The 14,869-nt window shown below is 38.4% G+C and overlaps 1 protein-coding gene across 1 annotated transcript in view; it reads right to left on the reverse strand.

Annotated features, from left to right (window-relative positions):
• DERA (deoxyribose-phosphate aldolase (putative)) overlaps nucleotides 1–14,869 on the reverse strand; it is an 89,213-nt gene that overhangs the window by 60,381 nt on the left and 13,963 nt on the right. The window contains exons 2-3 of the mRNA XM_004693244.2: nucleotides 2,585–2,682; nucleotides 565–712 (exon numbers count right to left, since the gene is read on the reverse strand). Coding sequence (XP_004693301.1) covers nucleotides 565–712; nucleotides 2,585–2,682 — 246 coding nt within the window. The remainder of the gene's footprint in view (nucleotides 1–564; nucleotides 713–2,584; nucleotides 2,683–14,869) is intronic.

Consider the following 14,869-nt stretch of genomic DNA (forward strand, 5'->3'; position numbering starts at 1 on the left):
AAAAATAAATAAATAAATAAGGGATAAACCATCAAAAAAGTTTCCATTTCTAAAATGGTTTTCAACATATGGCAACTTTTGAAAATCCTTTCAAGCTTACTCAGAGCGAATATAACTTTTTTTCAAAAGAGTTAATATATAAGCATGCCCATTTCCCGTTTGCATTTTATTCTCAACAGTATTTCATTTGCTCACAGAAAATACTTTATGGATGAGATGTGATTATTAAGTAATGAGACTAGCTTTTTCACATGTGGCTAGGGATTCAGAATCAGGATTTCAGAGTCACTAGACAGAAAATTTCCAAAACCGAAAAACTAGAAAAGAAAAGTAAACTCTCTACCAGTAACTTTAATCCATGATGGAAAGCACCGACCTAAAAAAATGAAACTCACATTGTCTCCCTGATGATTTTCAGAGAAGAATCTCGATTATCTATGCATACCATTCTATCATGGAATTTATTACTGTTATCATGTGAGAAGCTGAATCTTGTCCTAAGATCTCTTAGAGTTAGTCATTAGTACTGTAAAGAGATGAACATCAGATTATACACAACATTACCTTTATCATGCATATTTAAAGCTTTTAAGAGATCTTCCCTGATTGGATACTTGGCTTTGTAACAAAGTCTTTGAACATTGGAAGATGTGTCATCACCGGAAAGTGTAGTAAGATCTATAAAGGTAACAGCTTTCAGGAGCCAAGCAGCCTGTGGTTTGAAGAAAAGTAAAAACAAGGTTAAAAATTAGCCTCCTAGGGCTTTGCAAAGGGTTAAGCTGCACACTATGAAACTATCAGCCACTGCAGCACAAGTTCCATGATCCCCAGCCAGAGAGCTGACCCACATTACGCAGCAGACCTCTCCTGTCTCTCCTGCTGCTCTGCTCAGCAGGGTATTGCAATAGATCTGCCTGTTCTGCTCTTTACTCTCTCTGGTGAATCCTCTCACCCCTTGCACCTCTGGCCTGCACCCCAGCTCTCATATACATAAATGCACAAATCTTAAAAAAAAATAAATCAACCTCCCACCTAGTTTGTCGACACTAGACACATGGGATCTAAATCTGATCTCTCCATTATTCTGAGGTACAATCTTGACATGTGTTACAAACATTGCTCAAGAGTGACCAACGGGGGCCCTCCCTGGTGGCACAATGGATTGAAGTACAGCACTATGAAGCTGTCTGTGGCCACTGCAGCACAAGTTAGGTCTCTGGCCAGAGAAGTAAACCACATGGCATAGCAGCCTTCTCCTGTCTCATTCACTGCTCCCCTCAGCAGTGCACATCATTAGATCCACCTGTTCTGCTCCTGAGTCTATCTCTGGTGAATACTCTCACACGCCCCACCCCCACCTCTGGCCTGAACCCCAGTTCTTGTATGCATAAATAAATAAATCTTAAAAAAAAAATGAGTGGCCAACTAAATGAATATTGTAAAGGATAAAATAAATATGGGGACAATCAACTTAAAATGTTCTTTCCTTCTCTCTTGTGAGTGATCAGGTATTCCTTTCATAAACCTGTTTCTTTCAGGGGCAGCTCTTTGGGTAAATATATATATATTATATATATATATATATATATATTATATATATATATATAATATATATATATACGTGCGTGTGTGTGTGTAAAATGAAATTTTTCTTATATATACATATATGTATACATATAAGAAAAAATTTCTCTCTCCCACAGATATTCCAAGTGGAAACCACTAACAGAATAAGTCTCCCCTCATTGAGCTTCTCCCTCTCACCCACCAGAAACCCCTTATACATCTTAGTTGCAGGTCTGGGATCCAAGGTGGGACATTTAATTTCTTAACCTTGTTGTTATGTTTTTTTGTTTTTCATTTTTCAATTTAATCCCATTTCATTTTCAAAACAATACTCAGAGTTCACAACTCATTCTGATGAGTTTCCTTTAGCTGTTTCAATCAGAATATTTCCAAGGATGAGCGAAGTATGAAATGGCACCCTAAAGGATTCAATCACAATATTTTGCCTCACTTGTGAAATGAACTCCAAATTCCCTTTAGTCCTGAGATGCAGAGCACGACTTGGGTTGGTAGACAATGAAGAACATGCTGACCACCTGTATTCTACGTCCCATCATTTTTTTGAATTCTGAAAAATGATTTATGAAAATTAATAGTAAGGTACGCATGAGGGTCAAAGAGGTGGACCCTGACATCTATGGGCCTCAAAAATGGGCACTTCAGGTTTAAATGTGATGGCTTTAAAATTAAAATAGAAGACAACCAAAGGAGGGATGTCTAAGAAACTGAATAAATGCGTTGAGGAAATATGCCATTTAATTCACTCATGAATAAAGATGCCTCAAATTCATTTGTGGCTTTGCCACTCAAGAGTGATAAGATTTTTAACTTGTTTGGATAAATGTGTTATCTTTCTCCAACCCATCATCATCATATATGAATTATTAAAATAAGTCATGGACAGCTGCAATCTTTTCAGCTTAGATGCATCTTGAACGAAATTCAATATTGTGGCCTTGAGGGAAGAGACTGTGCATTGTAAATTACAGGAATAGAAAATACTCAAGAAGGACCTTACTTGCCACTCCTTCTTCACGGTCCTACGAGCCTGGATTTGCTGTGCACGTCTCAGAACTGCCGGCTGGTTCACTTGTATTTTGGAGATCCAGCTAAGGTCTAAAGAAGAAAGAAGAAAAGCTTTTAAAATCTAAAATTATTACTAAATAAATTCGCTTATTGTTACATGGTCCTTAGGGGACATATTTATCATCTGGCATCAAAGTTCTCACAAAGCTTAGATTACTTTTTCACACAATGAGAAATAAATGGCCTTGCTGGAGTCATGAAAAGGCACACTTCATGTAAAACCAGGAGCATCTAGAACAGCATATCCTGTATAGATTCATTAAAGATGTGTCTCTAACAATGGGGGTAATGCCTGCCTTTTGATAGCAAAGACTTGAACACCCAGTCCAGGAGAACAAGTGATTTGTAAATAAGTGAATTAATGTGACTTACAGAAATCCTTGACCACTACTCCCTGCACTGAATTCATTGACAAGTCATGGTAACACTGTCTCGTACACTTACTATAGTCTGAGTCATGAGCTTATTGTCTATGAGCATCAAACATCTAAGACAGTGCCTGGCACCCATATTTTTCAGCTTCATCTATCAACTCTCGTAACACAGCCAACCTCACAGTAAACTGAACACAGACCATTTGTCTTCTATATTAACCTATTTCTATGTTCCTTTAGCAACCTCATGCTTTTGAAAGATCTTCTTAGAAGAATCTTAAAAGACCACTGTAGAAAAACATTTTATGTTAGGAGATATGTCACAATTATATATTTCTCTATACTACAATGGGGAAAATTGATTGCATACTGAACAATGTAATAATACAGGTAATAATGAAAATATGGTATATGCATCTACCACAAAAATAAGATCATCAAGAAAACTGTTACAAAAGATTGTTATCTCTTTTCTTCCTCCTCTCTCTCTATTCTTTCCCTTTTCTCATTTCCATTTTATTCTTCTTATGAATATTAATGTAAAGAAATTCCAAGTTAGTGTGTGAGTGATTAATGATATTCTTCCCTAAATATCAGCAAAGAAGGAGCAGTTTCAGTGCATTTCTCCCCTAATTAAATTATTTTGTTAGCCAAGATCATTTAACAAAACAGATTTTTAACATTTCAAATCCATCTGTTCCTCAAAGACACTGTGTGTGTTCTTGCTTATCTGCTGATGCAACTTCACACAGAAAATGGGCGTCTGAGGTCAGGTAAATGAAATCTGCCTCTACTTTCCATCCAAATACTTATTTCATTCAAGGACAATCCCAAGGAAATAAAGCCAGACAGCCACATAAGACTCATCCCAATGTAAGACTATATATGGAAGAACCCCTTTGACTCAAGGTAGAGGAGGCTGTTGGTAAAATTTTTCTTTTAACTCCTCAGAATGGTGAGGAGCCCTCCCTGGTGGCACATGGGTTAAAGCACAGCACTATCAGGCTGCTCGCAGCCACTGCAGCAGGAGCTCTAGCCCTGGGCCAGGTAGGTGGCTCAGAGGATGCGGCAGATCTCTCCACCAGCCTTCTGCTCCCTTCAGCAGTGTGTTTCAGTAATTCCACCTGTTCTGCTCCCTGCTCTGTCTCTGGTGGATTCTCTCACCCCCCACACCTCTGGCCTGTGCCTCAGTTCTTATGTACATAAATAAATAAATCTTCCCTTTTTTTAATGGTGATTAGGTTTGTGGTTAAAAGATTCTTTCAAGGGCCCTCCCTGGTGGTGCAGCGGGTTAAAGCACAGCACTGAGAAGCTGAAGCCACTTCCGCATGAGTTCGATTCCCGCCTGCCCCGGAGGTGACCACATGGCGTGGCAGACCTCTCCTGACCTGCCCGATGCCCCCCTCAGCAGTGTACTTCATCGATCTGCCTGTTCTGTTCCCCCTCCACATCTCTGGCCTGTACCCCAGTTCTGTATGAATAAATAAATCTTTTTTAAAAAAAAAGATTGTTTCAAGAAGACAGTGAAAATGAATGAAGAGTGCAAGGAGTTGTGTGCAATGCAAGTCTCCCTACAAGCAAGTGCTGACAGTGGCCAAAGGAGGGCTGCCTAGGACTGGGCAAGGCATGGAGGGGCAGTCCCTACATCCTGGGATACTGCCTGGGAACTATCTCTTCTTCTCCCCACTACCACCATTCACATCCCTGGGAGCACTTTGCTGGAAAGGGGACACAGGCAAACCTAGAGTCTACACCATCTGCCCCCACCCCAATCCTGCTTCTCATGACAATCAGCCCCTCTCTGCCCTGCAAATTTTGGGCACAGGCTTTTGAGCATATTGGGTATTCACTACCACATTACAGCATGCCTGTCTCTGGATCTGCATGTGCCCCTTGTTCCTTCTGCCTGGAATGCCCTCTGTTAGCTTGCCTGTATACACGCTTGCCTGTGTAGAGAACTACTCACCTGAGGTTCAAGGATATTAATAGGCATTTTTCCACCAAAGATGGACAGGCAACAGGTACAGGAAAAGGTGTTAAACATCACTAATCATCAGGGAGGTGCAATTTAAAACTGCAATAAAATATCATCTCACAAGAGTTAGAGTGACTATTGTCAAAAAGACAATAGACATCAAATACTGGTGAGGACAAAAGAGGAAATCCATCTGCCCTGTTTGTGGGACTGTCAATTGGTACAGATACTATGGAAAACAATGTGAACAATAAAAAAATTGAAAATGAGTACATGTGATCTAGCAATTCCATTTCTGTGTACTTACTGGAAGAAAAGTTGCCATTTCAAAAAAGGTATCTATAGCATTACTCACAAGATATGAAAACAATCCAACTTTCTATTGACAGATGAATGAAGAATGAAAATGTGATACACACATACACACACGGGGGAATAGTATGGAGTCATAAAAAAGAAGGAAGTCTTGCCACTTACAATATGGATGGACCTTGAAAGCACCAAGTTAAGTAAAATAAGTCAGACATAGACAAATACTGTATGGACTCAGTCATATGTAGAATCTAAAATAAATTTTAAAAACTGAACTCTTGAATATAGAGGCCAGATTAATGTTTACCATGTGTGGGGTTGGAAGAAGGTACAATGGATGAAGGCGGTGAAGAGATGCAATCTCTGCAATAAGTAACTCCAGGGGAGTTCTTCTAGAACTTGGTGACTCTTGTTAATCATACTATGCTGCAGTTTTGAAATTTGCTGAGAGGGGAACTTAAAGTTCTCATCACAAGAAAAAGATTTCTAACTATGTGGTAGTAGACCGACTTATTGTGATGATCACTTTGTAGTGTATACACTATGTTGTCTATCTGAAATGAATACAATGCTGTATGTCAATTGTATCTCAATTAAATAAGACTCAGTTCATACACATTCTCTGGGTAACCTTCTCTAAAATATGCTACATTACACAACTTTCAGTATAGCCTCCTTCATTCTGAATGACACTAATCTGTCTAAATGTTTGTATTCCCACCAGATTTTGAAAAATCCAAGCAGTGTGCCTAGCACATGATTGGCATTTGACAAACAAGGCAAAAGGGTACCCACAAAGCAGAAGTGGTCTAACCATGGATACTGCCTTCCTCAACTGCTTTTTAGGGGGGAAAAATGTTAATGTCTACTCTTTTTTCCCCCAGCTTCTTTGAGGTCTAATTGACAAATAAAAATTGTATGAATTTAAGGTATACAACATAATATCTTGATACAGATATAATGTGAAATGATCACCCCATCAAGCTAATTAGCATATCAACTCACATTTACTATTTTCTGTGTGTGTTGTGAACATTTAAAAGCTACTTTCTTAGCAAATTTCAAGGACACAATAACATATGGGCAGCTATAATCACATGGAACTCCAGAACTCATTCCTCTTGTATAACCAAAACATTATACCTCAATTACTTTTGATTAAAAAGGATTTGGCTTTCCTAGGAAAAGTTGGGAGTGAAGCTAAAAGGGGATACCTTAGGATGTGCTCCTAAAAAACCACTTTTTAATGCTCTTCCCACCAAAGGTGAGAACTCTCAAGGCTCATTCTGACATTACTCAGGTACCACTTGCCAGAGGCCTCTGTAAGCCATCTAACTGGAAGAAGTAATAGGATTACTTCTTTCAGAATATCAGCCCCCCCTGCTAAAAATATCATTAGCAGTCATAAAATTATCCAGCCCCATATTTAATCTGGCCACAGAATTTGCCTCTGTGACTGCCCAAGGTGATAAATTATGTAAGTGACTATTTCATTTTATTAGCACTTAATTTGCTACTCTTTAATTCATCAAATAACCCATGTTCTCCTATGATGGGGTGTGGGGATAAGAAAGGACTGAGCGGCCTTCATTACGTGCCTCACAATTTTTAATATTTTATTCAAGTTCCCTTTAGCATCTCCCATCTAGGAGAAGTGATTCTAACACATGCAGTCTCGGCAAGACTGTAGAATCTTTTCCTATGGGGCTGGGAGGGGTTTCAAATACATGTGCCTTTGGGGAGAAAAGACATAAACCTTAATTGGAAGATCATAATACTCTTCCAAAAACTCCCTTGTGAAGAAAATCCAACTGTTTCTCTTAGAATGTCACTTTGGTGGTTTTCATACCTTCAATCAGAGATCAATTTGTTCTCAAATTCTCTCTTCATACTTCTTATTTTTCCTGATTTCAATTCAGTGAACAAAAGCATTGTTTTACCAGCAAACCTACTCTGAAGTCTTCCTATCTCTCACTTCCTTTTGTGTTTCTTTGGATGTTCTTTTTCTTCTTCATGATATACTTGCGTGATATGGTGTAAACATATCATACCAAATGATAATAACTCTAAAAAAATTTATTTTGTCTTGATTTTAACCCTTTCTCTTGATGGTAAAAATTAATTGTGTGATATTTCATCAAAAACCTTTCCCCTAAGACATGGAATCAACCTAAATGCCCAAAAGTAGATGACTGGATTAAAAAGACATGGCACATATACACAGTGGAATATTACTCAGCAATCAAAAAAGATAAACACAATCCTTTTGCAGCAACATGGATGGAGCTGGAAGGGACCATGCTTAGTGAAATAAACCAGAAAGGAAATAAAAAATACCAGATGTTTCACTCATAGCAGGAGCATAAAGGACCAGAGAGGAAAAAATAGTAATGACACTTTATGGGGGTGGGGAAGTGCATGAGACTACGGTGATGGCACATGGGTGATTTGGTGATGGTAAGCCCATGGGGATTACAACTGAGATGGAAAAAGGCACAAAATAATGTAAAAATAAACTATTTTTAAAAATTAGCAGCTTGAAAAGAGACGGTGGAGGATGGCAAAGGGAGAGCCTGGGAGAACACAAGTATGACAGGCCTAACTCAGAGAAGTGAAGTAGAACTGAAGAACTGTTAAGGACTACAGAGAAAAATTAAAATCTAGTAAACTGTACATTGAAATGTATCCAAAGAAGAGTTTCTGACAGCTAATGTGTCACTAAATTATAAATAACTATACAGGAAAGGAAGCAATGAGACAAATCTGAAAAATAAAATTGTGTACCAAAAATTCAATCATAGTATACCATATTGCAGAAAAATTGATATTTATGGAGTCACAATAATAAAAATACCAAAAATATATTCAACTAAAATTATATTATGACAGAGAAAATGGAAAATGACATTTAGGTGTAGAACCGAGGAGATGGTATGAAACAGCCTCATCTTTCCCACACATAGCAGAAAATTAATGAATAATGTCTTAAATTAAAAATTAAAGAATAAACAGTAAAAGCATGTTATTTAGAAACTTGGAGGTAAGTACTAAAAAGAAAAGGATGCCTCTGGAATGCATGTATTGTGAACGTTGACAGCTAGAATAAAAGTCTGCTGGTTTTTTGTTTTTTTTTTTAAGATTTATTTATCTATGCATACAGAACTGGGGTACAGGCTGGAGGTACAAGGGCGGTGAGAGGATTCACCAGAGGCAGAGTGGGGAGCAAAACAGGCAGATCAATGAAGCACACTGCTGAGGGGAGAAGCGGGCGGATCAGGAGAGGTCTGCAGCACCATGTGGGTCACCTCCAGGGCAGACACAGAACTCATGCTGAAGTGGCTTTAGCTTCTCAGTGCTGTACTTTAACCTGCTGTGCCACCAGGGAGGGTCAAAGGGTTTGCTGTTTTTGACTCTTATCAACTTTGGTTTGCTTGAAGACATACAGATATAAATAAAAATGTGCACATATACTGTCAATAAAAAGTAAAGTATTTTAAAAGACAGAAATATTTTATAATTAATCAGGCTGTGCTGTATGCCAGAAGAGGGTTAGGGGGTAGCATAGTTTGCATACCTTTATTTTTCTCAAAGGGATCATCTCTTAAGATTAGCTGAGTTAAAAACACAGGAGTGAGATTTTGAATACCAGGTTGAAAGTCAACAGCTAATTTCATCTCCAGCTTTATAAACTGCTTGATATTTATAAATGACTTTATCACTCTAAAGTTCTGCCAAGAGATTTACTGTTAGTCAATATCCAATTTTAGGGATCACAGATTATCTCCCAAGAAGTCTTTAAGTTTTACTTTGCTATTTCATTTTCCTCTATTTCAAAAATTTCCACAGAAAGCATAACATTATAGTCCTAAAAGACAATACCCTTCTGACATCAGGACTCATAGTCTGGACTTAAGACAACGGAAATATTGCAGTATCCAAGTATTTTAGTTTGAAGGACAGCAGAAAATACCTAAGAGTCCAGAAGACAAAGTCTCTGTTACACTCTATCTGGGCTTGCCTCTATGAAACGGGCTTACTTTATCAGTCTAACTACTGGTTCTGCAGTCTGTGTCTATAACTAGTACTACATAGGCAAAGCAAAAGAGGGAACTACATGTATTTCTATGCCTTGTCAAACTGGAACACACACACACACACATTGCTACGCCAAATAATGTAGTGGACTAATCCTTAAATGGACATATGCTTCAGAAACTGTCATCTTAAAATGAGTCAAATTAACCTCTTAAATAAATTCAACAAACAAAACTTTCCCATGTCACAAGGTGTTTTGTGGCCAAGACCTTAATTTTAGTACTATATATTCTTATAAGGATACACCGTTAAGAATTACTAAACCACAGTGGGGGTTAGTATTTTACACAACCTGAGAAAACTCATGAGTTTATCTGAGCCCCTAAATATGCCCAGTGTTCAAAAAGGACCATTAGACCTTAAAGAAATTTATCAAATAGCAAACTTTAATCCCCGTTGGGTAAAGAGCCAACATTCAGTCCTTCCAGAAGGTGCAATCAATTATCCTAGGAGCTAAAAACTTCAGAGAAATCTCATTTAACTCTTTCTTCTCAAGGAGGGAAGACTTTAATGACAGACTTTCCTACATTAAAATTTGAAAATGTCCAAAAATGCCCTCTGCTTAATTCATGCTATAACAGAAAATAGTATTCATTAAACTGTTAGCTTGTGACAGATAATTATGCTAGGCAGACAATATTGTGCTAGTCTGCAAAGACATGCACATGCTAGAACTGACCTGTACAAATTAAAGCTGTCACCAAATCATAAACATAATTTAAAAACTAGAGTCAAACTCAAAAAATAAAATTATTTCATTTAAGTTGGTGGTGAGCATGATGTAGAATATACAGATGTTGATATCTAAGTCTACACACTAAATAATGTTGTACAGAAATGCTACTTCAATTAAAAATAAAAATAAATGGATAAAAGTATGCTAAGTTCCAGAAAGAAAATAAATGCAAATAAAAATTAGAAGATCATATAAAATCTGTACTTGTATTTCCTGAAATCTACTCCACCACTGCTATTGCTCAGGATCCTCCTGCTCTCACCACACACTGCCTGGCTTAAATCTCATTTCTGGAAAAATCTATTATCAATCACTTGGACTTTACCCAGGAATTTTAGGTGATATCTTTTATGACATCCTGGAACATTTACATTATCTAAGGTAATTTACCTAAGGTAATTTACATTTATTGAAGATAATTTACACTTATCTAAGGTAAGATATAGTAAATTACATAGAACATAGTTTATGAGGGTGTTATTAACCAATTTGTAAAGTAGTGTTAACATATTTTCAAAAGTTTGTGGGTTCTATTATTCCTTATACATAAAGCCTCTCTGGAAATTCAGAATCTCTTTAGTTTTGTTATTAAAATTTGTATGTTTAAATTTAAAAAGCAGTATCTGCATTCTTAAAAAAAAACCCTATATATATATAGTCTATATGTGCATATACATACTAATATATATAGTCTATATGTGTAGGTATACTATGTATCTATTGTATACTGTGTATGTATAGTATATACTTGTATATACTATATAGTATATGTGTATCTGTATATATGTATATAGTACGTGTATATACAGTATGCATGTATAGGTAGTATATATGTATATACATACTATATAGTATATGTAATCCATATATGTGCACACACACACACACACACACACACATATATATCAAGAATAATGGGTGAGCGCTGCCTACAATTATTTACCTAAAGTAGCCATAGGTGGTACCTATGAAGTGATAGAATGAACACAAAAAAAAACTGGGCATTGATCAATTTTCAAAGACACTGATCACCAAAAAAAGATCAGGAAAAAGTAAAAGAATGTGGCATGGGTAGATCTTCATTGGGGGGGAGAGGGGAAATACCCCACTGATAATAACTTGTAACCAATTTCCAGATAAAGGACATTAAATCACCATCAGGGAACAGAACACAGGCTTGGCTTTCGTCCCATCACACTCCAGCATGCAATACAACTCCTATTGCCCAGGTTCCTGTGGACTTCTCCCTCACAGCCATGCTATTACATGCCAGTCAGCAGAGGCCCTTGCTCACTATCAGTTACATTTCAGTGTCCAAGTCAGCACTTTCCAACAGTCCTACTCTCTCTTAAAAAGGAATGGCTCAGTAGTCCTCAAGGCAGCATCCAGCAGTCCAGACACCGTGCCATTTGCACTACGGTAGAAAACCTCATTTCACTGCATGATGACTCTGCAACCTAGCTTTCATTCAGTACATTTTCTAGGTGTGGAAGCTCAAAAACATAACTAGAAAGAATCAGGACTTGATTTAGCAAACAATCTCTATCTTCAAAAAAAGAGTAGTATCTTCCTTTCAAAAAAAAAACAGCTGTATTTAACTTAATGGGTAACCAGTTCAACACCCTCTCACACACAGGTATATACATGTAAATGTATGTATGTATTTACAGACATGTTTAATCTGAGTAGTCTAGAACCACATAACCAAACATTCCAACAAACAAGACATCATCTTTTGAATCCTAAGTGAACTAAGTTTTAAAAGAAAAGGAAAAGGAACATTTGTTTTGTGACTACTATGTGGAATATACATGCTTACATCACCTTCTTATGACCCTTTAATTTGCAGAATATATCAGCTTCTCTCCAGATCCCTCCTTACCACAGTCTCCTGCTCTCCAGTAATGCCTGCATCTGTGTATTTAAACACACACAGGAGGAGTCTGGAATGTAGGTGTACCCCTGAAACAGCAGGCATCTAACATGCTAAAATACCCTGACTACAAGCAGACGGAGCTTGAGCTGTTATCATCTCCCAAAACAAACAACCCCCTGCTACCCACAGTGACTGCCAACACTGTGTGGTAATAGCTGTTCAAAACTGAATTCTGAGTGGAAATCACCCCCTGCTGGGTGCTGGTTCACAACAGCTTCCCACAGCACCTGATCTCCTCCTGCAATTTCTCCTCAGGAAGAAGTGCTTCTGTGGCACAGGTTGTGATGGGTGGCTGGTTTTCCCAATGCGTTCAGATGTTCCGTGACAAGTCATCAAAAACTGTAAAGCACCAGCACTCCTGCTTTAGAACAGAAGTCATTAGATGTGCCCACACAGAGGAGTGTGTGAGATAACGCTACAATAACAAATCGGCTGCACTCTCGTCTGCCCCCTGGTGGTACACCACAGGACCACAGGCCCCCCACGGCCCCTCTGCGGAGCCCAGGAAGCCAGAAACATAATGGAGCCACAGGATGGTTATCAGCTCTCCAAAGGAGTTGGGTCTCATCCAATTTTCACAGAGAAGGTTCCGCCTGTCTGCAGGACTAACTTTCACAACTGATCTAGAAAACTGAGAATTACTTAAGGTCAACTACACAAAATACAAGAGTGGATAAAAGTAAAATGGCAAAATCACAGGAACAGTAAGAAGGCATCCACCAACCAATATTCACCATTGCTAAAATATTTCCAACTGCACAATTCAAGCATCATTTCTTGGTACTTGAGAATGTTACCTTTCTTGGGGGAAAGTATACCATCAACTTTTCACATGGTGGTAGAAGTGAATTTTCTGTTCTTCTCCCAGTGCTTTTAAACATGGGGCAAGTCTCCCTTAAAGAAGATACCTCAGGGCTGGGAAAGCCGGGGGTAGACAAAATTTCCCTAGCTTATAATGAGCATCCCTAACATTAGCTGACTCTCATTTACTCAAGGGTGACTGAGGGAAACAAAGCTAAGCTAGGTTCCTGGCATCTTCCTATTATTACTGCTTGGCATGGCAGGTCGACCATATAGCTCCAATTGCAAATATAAGGAATTGAATTTTAAAGTAATAATTTCTCTTTCTTGTTCTGAAATCCCTGTAAGAGGAATAATAAACAGAAATGTAAAAGTTATTAACTCAAATAATACTTGGAGATCATCTATAGATTTCCCACCAACCTCTATGGTGTGAGACCAACTAAGATGAGTAATTAGTTGCCACTCATGTATGGAAAGTGAAGTGGAATGAATAATTGAACATGTGAGTACATAAAGAAGCAGTTTTCAGTTAAAGAGCGGCCTCTCAAGTCACACGAATGAGGCAGGGTCCCAACTCACCACTTACCTGCTCTATGAAGAACATGCCTTACCTCTCCAAACTCAGCCCTCTCATTTAAAAATAGGATAAAAACAGGAGCCTCCCTGGTGGTGCAGTGGGTTAAAGCACAGCACTAAGAAGCTAAAGCCACTTCAGCATGAGTTCGATCCCCACCTGTCCCACAGGTGACCTACAAGGCACAGCAGACATCTCCTGACCCACCAGCTGCTCCTCTCAGTAGTGTACTTCATCAGTTGGCCTGTTCTGCGCTCCTCTGTCTCTGGTTAAGTCTCACCACCTCTGCACCTCTGGCCTGTACCCCACTTCTGTATGCATAAATAAATAAATCTTAAAAAAAATAGGATAAAAACAGTACTGACCAGGAAAAACTGCTGGGAGGAATAAAATACAGGCTATTGCCTATGCTTAGCACAATGCTTTATATACAAGTCCTCAAATATTAACATACACATTGTCATTTGAGATTTCATCTTCATGAGGCAAGGGCACCTTCTTTTCAAAATCCCCTTAAAGAAATCAATTTTTAATTTTGCTAACATCATAATGATCAAGGAGTTAGCCAACAGTATGTTTGCTAGAAATATATCTCGAAATTATAGGGGCAAAATGGCATGATGTCATTTTGAATTTATTTTTAAAGCTGTAGAAAAAAAGGAGAGGCTAGTAAAGCAAGCATGGTGAAAAAAATTTTGTTGAATCTGGTGGGGGGGGGCAGGCATGAGCTCATTACACTAGTTTCACCACATCTGAATGTTTGGAAACAACATAAATAAAAGGTTAAAAGAATCAGAAGGTCTATCAATACTGATGTATTAAGAACCCATGGGCCTCCCTGGTGGTGCAGGGTTTATAAAGACAGCACGGTAAAGCTACCACCAGCCACTAAAACATGGGTTTGATCCCCAGCCAGGAAGCCGGCCTACATGGCACAGCAGCCCTCTCCTGTATCTCCCGCTGCTCCCCTCTGCAGTGTATTTCAGTAGATCTGCCTGTTCTTCTCCCCAGTCTGTCTGTCTCTGGTAAATCCTCTCACCCCCTAACCCATACACCTCTGGCCTGTACCTCAGTTCTTGTATGCATAAACAAGTTAATCTTAAATTATTTTTAAAAAATCAGACCCAAATTTACCTTTCTGGGCAAGTTGTCATGAACTAAAGACTAAGTAAAGTAAGGGACTCTGATATGCAAATAGAATTCACAGCATCCTCATATATGCTATTTCTGTACCTGTCTCATCAGGGAAGCCCCAGCCTACTTTTTCAGAGACCAGGGTTCCTCATCTGAATCAAAGAAAAAAACGATTTAGGCAACTATTTAATGACTCCTCCCAGTGGAAAAGAACAATGCCCCCACCCCCTCATGTATCCTTGAGAAATGAATTCCTTGTACCTGATGGATGTTTTGT

The sequence above is a fragment of the Condylura cristata genome, unplaced genomic scaffold, assembly GCF_000260355.1.
Source record: "Condylura cristata isolate star-nosed mole 26May11 unplaced genomic scaffold, ConCri1.0 scaffold00036, whole genome shotgun sequence".
NCBI lineage: Eukaryota > Metazoa > Chordata > Mammalia > Eulipotyphla > Talpidae > Condylura > Condylura cristata.